The 6,000-nt window shown below is 41.7% G+C and overlaps 1 protein-coding gene across 2 annotated transcripts in view; it reads left to right on the top strand.

Moving 5' to 3' along the window:
- Gpbp1l1 (GC-rich promoter binding protein 1 like 1) overlaps positions 1 to 3,911 on the top strand; it is a 39,071-nt gene extending 35,160 nt beyond the window's left edge. For both annotated transcript variants that reach the window (XM_028784961.1, XM_028784970.1), the window contains exons 10-12: positions 34 to 158; positions 1,210 to 1,312; positions 2,863 to 3,911. In XM_028784961.1, coding sequence (XP_028640794.1) covers positions 34 to 158; positions 1,210 to 1,312; positions 2,863 to 3,015 — 381 coding nt within the window. In that variant the 3' untranslated portion in view covers positions 3,016 to 3,911. The remainder of the gene's footprint in view (positions 1 to 33; positions 159 to 1,209; positions 1,313 to 2,862) is intronic.
- The last annotated feature ends 2,089 nt before the right edge of the window (positions 3,912 to 6,000 follow it).

Raw genomic sequence — 6,000 nt, 5'->3', positions numbered from 1 at the left:
TGTTGGCTGCATTCATCCCTTTCCTTATTACAGTTGGAGGGCAGCCACACACCTGAACCAAAGGAAAATGGAGAACAAGGTTGTCTTCAGAACGGTCTTTCTCTACCCATGGTAGAGGAAGGGGAGGTCCTGTCACACTCTCTGGAAGCAGAGCACAGGTGAGGATAAGATAAATGGCATGTAAGACCCATAAAAGTACTTAAAATGTAAGGGGTGTGGCCATGAAATCCTAATTATTCACGCTGTATTCCCCCGTGTTAGACTATTTAGGGGCATAGTCAGGTGTGCAAGCAACAAATGGATTACTGTCCCATTTGAGCAATTACTGTGAAGTATTTTCAAGACAGGGTTTCTCTGTGTAGTCCTGGCTGTCCTGGAACTCACTCTGTAGACCAGGCTAGCCTCGAACTCTCGAACTCAGAAATCCGCCTGCCTCTGCCTCCAAAGTGCTAGGATTAAAGGCGTGCATCACCACTGTGAATTATCTTTAAAGGGGCTTTGATGCCTGAAAATCCTATATATCGAACCAACTGATTAACTGAAAGCCTTGCATACATAGAATAATCTGCTATTTACAACCTACCAGTATGACAGTACTTCTTCGAGACCCTTTAATAATACAGTTTCTCATGTTGAAGTGATCCCTTCCCAACCATAGCATTATTTTCTTTGCACTTCACAAATATTTTGCTACTGTTATGAATTGTAAGTATTTGACATGTAGGATATGCAGTCCCTATGAAAGGGCCATTGGACTCCCAATGAGGTAGAAACCCGCAGGTTGAGAACTACTTATCTAAAGGAACCTCAGGGGTTAGTAAAATTATAAAAGAGTTCTATGATGCTGTGAAATTGAACAAGCTATGGACTACAGAGATATGCTCATTTGTTCACAAGGAACAAAGGGTAATTTCTTCTTCCTTTTTGGGTCTATGAAAAAATTTCTTACAGTGGGGATTTTGAGATTTTATTTGTACCATATTATTTGTTATTTCTATTATCTTTTCCAATATTTCATTTTTCCTTAAATCATTAAGAGCCTCCATTTACTTATAAGCACCTGAGTAACTTGTCCTACTAGGGAGAATACGAAATTCCTTTTGTATCGTTCACTGGCCTTGGACAAACTTTTCCTGTGGGTACTACTGGGCTGCACAGTCGGGCTTACTAGCATGTTTTCTTTGCTGTCTATCCTTTTGCCTCCTCCAGGTTATTAAAAGCAATGGGATGGCAGGAATATCCTGAAAATGATGAGAGTTGCCTTCCACTCACAGAGGATGAACTCAAGGAGTTTCACATGAGAACAGAGCAGGTTTGTACTGAGCTCAGCCTTCACTGACACCAAGTTAAATGTTAGTTTATTTGCCCTTAGAAAATTCTAGTGTTAGCCAGGCAGTGGTGGCGCACGCCTTTAATCCCAGCACTTGGGAGGCAGAGGCAGGCGGATTTCTGAGTTCGAGGCCGGCCTGGTCTACAGAATGAGTTCCAGGACAGCCAGTGCTACACAGAGAAACCTTGTCTCAACAAAAGGAAAAAAAGAAAATTCTAGTGTTTATTTGGAGTTTGAGGGCCAGTTTTTGCTGACAGGATCTCGCCAGGTATGGTAGCACATGCCTTTAATCCCAGCCTGGGTTTACAGATTTTTATGACAGCCAGGGCTACACAGAGAAACCATGTCTCAAAGCAAGACAGACCAAAACAAAAAACAAAAAAAAAAAACAAAAAAAGAACCTGCAGATCTCACTTTACAGTCCTGAGTAGTTTGGAACACACTATGTATAATAGGCTACCTTGAACCTCCAGCAATCCTCCTGCCTCTGCTTCATAGTTACTGAGATGACAGCCATGTGTTGGCTGACAAGGAAGCAATAAAATTGAGAGACTTAAACTACCACAGTAGTATAGCACAGTGTCAATCCATTTCTACAGTAGGACTTGAAAAAGATAGAGCCCAGACCAGTGACTAACAGACTTGGAGGATACGGGCTCCGTGCTCACAGTTGTAACCCTTATCGAAAGGTAAGGTCTGAGCTCCTGAGTCGTCTTGAAAACCTCACTTACCCTCTGCAGCATAAATCGTGGGCTGGAGAGAGATGGGTCAGTGGTAAGGATGGCATGTAGCTCTTGAATAGGAGCTGATTTTGATTCTTGGCGCCCATGTTGGCTGACAACCACATGTAATTCCAGCTTTAAAGGATGTGCAATCTCCAGCTTTCATATGCATCACCCACATAATTAAAAATAAATATCTTTAAAGCATAAATGACACCTGGCAAGAATCACAATAGGGCCATCTACAGGCTGACATAAGCTTTTACCACTTAGAACTATTTTAGAAATAGGAACTCTTAAACCCTACACCCACCATATTGAACTAGACTGTGACTTTAATGGAAAAGGGAAAAAAGTTGAGATGACCCAGCTTTGGTTGCATACATCATTATGCCTGGAACCTGAGGCATAAACGGAGAGATTTCTGAATTTGAGCCCAGCATGGTCTACGTAGAGTGTTCCAGGACTACATAGTAAGACACTGTCTCAAAACAAATGAAATCCTTGTAAGACTCCACGGGCCAGGCGGTGATGGTGCACACCTTTAATCCCAGCACTTGGGAGGCAGAGGCAGAGGCAGGTGGATTTCTGAGTTTGAGGCCAGCCTGGTCTACAGAGTGAGTTCCAGGACAGCCAGGGCTATACAGAGAAACCCTGTCTCAAAAAAACAAAAACAAAAAAAGACTTATCTCCACATTGAAGTTTGAAAAGTACTGCTTTATTAGATCTCTTGGGATTCCCCTCCACATACTCCCCTAGACCAGTATAGTCATTGAAGGATTTTTATTTTCTTTCTCCTATGCTCCCTAGCTACGAAGAAATGGGTTTGGAAAGAATGGCTTCTTACAAAGCCGTAGTTCCAGCCTGCTCTCCCCATGGAGAAGCACTTGCATTGCAGAGTGTGAGGACTCAGACACGGAAACAAGCAGCAGCGAGACGTCAGACGACGACGCCTGGAAGTAGAACTGTAAATGCTCACAGTTGACCTGCCCCGCTCAGCTCAGCCTTGTGTTTAGAGGATATAAAGTGTTCTTTTCCTTTTCTTATGTTGTTGAATACTTCATGCACAAGGGAAATAATCATATCCCAAAGAGAGAGCAATTGTCTTGCTTAGCCTTTGTTGTTCTTCCCTGTTATCTGCTTAATAGGCATTTGTGTGGTGGGATTTTTTTTAAGCACACACACAGTACCTGTGGGGCTGTGCACAAATGGGAGCTGTCAGGGCACATACGCAGGATGGAGATGCTGCTGTGCTCAACAGCTTCTACTGCCAGCCCTCGGGCACTCCCCCCTGTGCTCACGCAATCATTGTCAATGACAAAGTGACTATTGAAGTTATAACTGTATTAAATTAATGCTAATAATTTGGATATTTTATTTTATTTTTGGCTGCTGGGGTAACTTAGCCCTTAACCAAGCATATGTGGTTGTTTTTGTTTTTGGGTTTTTTTTCTTTCCTTTTTTGGGGTACAGCTGTAAAATATTTGGATATAGGAAATGTTATTCTTGCAGCCTTGATATTCAGGGTGGATTGTAAAATATGAATTTTTGTGAGATTTCAAAGATTAAGATTATTTTGATAACATTCTTTACAGATTTAAAAGATGTGGTTACCACAAGTCTGTTGAGGGGAAAAACTACTGCATAAAATAACTAACGTGGAATAAATATTTTGCATCAGTTTGGATTGTCTTGTGTAAGAAATATATTTTCTTTAAAATTAGAGAGTGGATTCTTTTTTTAGGGGAAATATTTTTAGAAATCTGGAGGAAAACTGAATTCAGGCCCACCTTTTTCTCTTTTCAGCAAAAAATCTTGATGTGGAAAAACCTGTGCAATAAATTATTCATAATAAACTACAGTTTCTTTCCTGAAGGAATTTTTTTAGTGACCAGGATTTATCAATATACCTGGGTTTGAGAAGACTTTTTTTTTTACCCCGTGTTGGTTTTGTTTTATGCGTAGGTGTTTTTGCCTATGTGTATGTCTGTGAACACCATGCTTCACTTATTGCCAGAGGGCTGGTCCTCTGGAAGAGCAGCTCTGAACTGGTGTTGAGCCAAGTGTCCAGCTAGCAATATGAATGTTTCAAAGGAGGCCTGACTCACATTTCCTACTTAAATCAAATGGGTGCATGGGAGTGACTGAACGAAGGAAGATGGCAGTGGAGATGGGTAATGAGAATGACTCATTGTGGGATCAGCACTTGCCCACTAAGTCTTAAACCTTCCATCCTCGGAAACACGTGGTGGAAGGAAAAATGGTTCCCACAGTTTGTTCTCTGAGTTGTATATGTGAACATGAATGACATGCACACATACTACAGAATGGATAAGGAGGCTGGAGGGATGGCTTAGTGGTTAGGAGCATCTGCTGCTTTTGCAGTTTTCATGGTTGTGGTTCCATACCTGTGTCTATTTTAGGGCCACCAAGATGGCTCAATGAGTCAGTTCATGTCACCAAGTTTGAGGATTTTGGTTTGATTCATGGGATCCACATGATGAAAGCAGGTAAATGTCTCCCTTGGCATGATACCTTACCTGTGCTAACACATACATGCACAAACTAAATGTTAAGATATGTTAAGGAGCCAGGCAGTGGTGGCGCACGCCTTTAATCCCAGCACTTGGGAGGCAGAGGCAGGCGGATTTCTGGGTTTGAGGCCAGCCTGGTCTACAGAGTGAGTTCCAGGACAGCCAGAGAGAAACCCTGTCTCTAAACCACCCTCCCCCCAACAAAAAAAAAAAATATATAAAAGATACGTTAAGGAAATTAACAGCTGGAGATTGTACCTCATTGGCAGAACACTTACTTGTATTGCATGTCCAAGGCCCTGGATCTACTACCTGAAACCACCAAAAAAAAAAGAAATAAAAGAAAATTTACTACTTTCAGAATAATGCTCATGTAACCCAATTTTTAAAATATGTGCTGGAGCCGGGCGGTGGTGGCGCACGCCTTTAATCCCAGCACTTGGGAGGCAGAGGCAAGTGGATTTCTGAGTTCGAGGCTAGCCTGGTTTACAGAGTGAGTTCCAGGACAGCCAGGACTACACAGAGAAACCCTGTCTCGAAAAACCAAAACAAACAAACAAACAAAAACAAAAAAACAAAAATATGTGCTGGAATTGGAGGGATGGCCCCATGGAGGGCTCACTAGCTGCCCTTTAAGTGGTCCACGATTCAAATGCAACTAGCAATCATTACCTAATGCCAGCTCCAGAGGATTCCTCTTCTAGCCACATTGAGAACTGAATGCATACATGCAGGCAAAATACCCATACACCAAAAAAGAAAAACTTTAGTTCTATGAAGTAGCAATATGTTGTTGGGACACTGGAGAGAATGTTCAGCTTTTATAAAATGTTTCAGAACACATACTCTGAAACATTTTATTACTTGCACCTCATACTTTGGTTGTTTTGGGGGGAAATACCCTAACGACTGTCTTACTGAGGAAAGAAGGTTGCTTTGAAAATTAGGTGCATGGATCTGTGTAGAGGAATTTTAATCCAGGAACATGTCTGCTCTTGTAAGGGTTAACATCCAAAAGACCTGTGTCTATATGATCTGGCTGGAATACAAACATACCCTCGGCCCTCATCTTTAATCCCAAACAATATATGTAAGGTTAGTTTGTAGAAAGAAGCACCATGAAAGTGATGTCTAATCAAGGATTCGACAATGTGGTAAATCAAATAAATATCTAACCAAATGAGTCAGAGATAGGCTAAGTCCAACTCACACAGACCGGAAAGAAATGCTACTTAAGAGCAGTGTAGGGAGAGAGTACATTTTGGAGTTCTATTGAGTTCAGAGGCAGTTTTACCAAGTAGAGCATTTCAATGAGAAGCTGAGAGAAGTCTGTTTGAATCAGTCAATTTGGAGAGGACTTTGAGATAGAACAGCTGAGTTGAGTCACCCAGGCAGCTTTGAGGAAGAGCTAGAG

The sequence above is a fragment of the Grammomys surdaster genome, unplaced genomic scaffold (genome assembly GCF_004785775.1).
Source record: "Grammomys surdaster isolate TR1022 unplaced genomic scaffold, NIH_TR_1.0 100, whole genome shotgun sequence".
Classification (NCBI taxonomy): domain Eukaryota; kingdom Metazoa; phylum Chordata; class Mammalia; order Rodentia; family Muridae; genus Grammomys; species Grammomys surdaster.
This window is presented reverse-complemented; position numbering and strand designations above follow the sequence as displayed.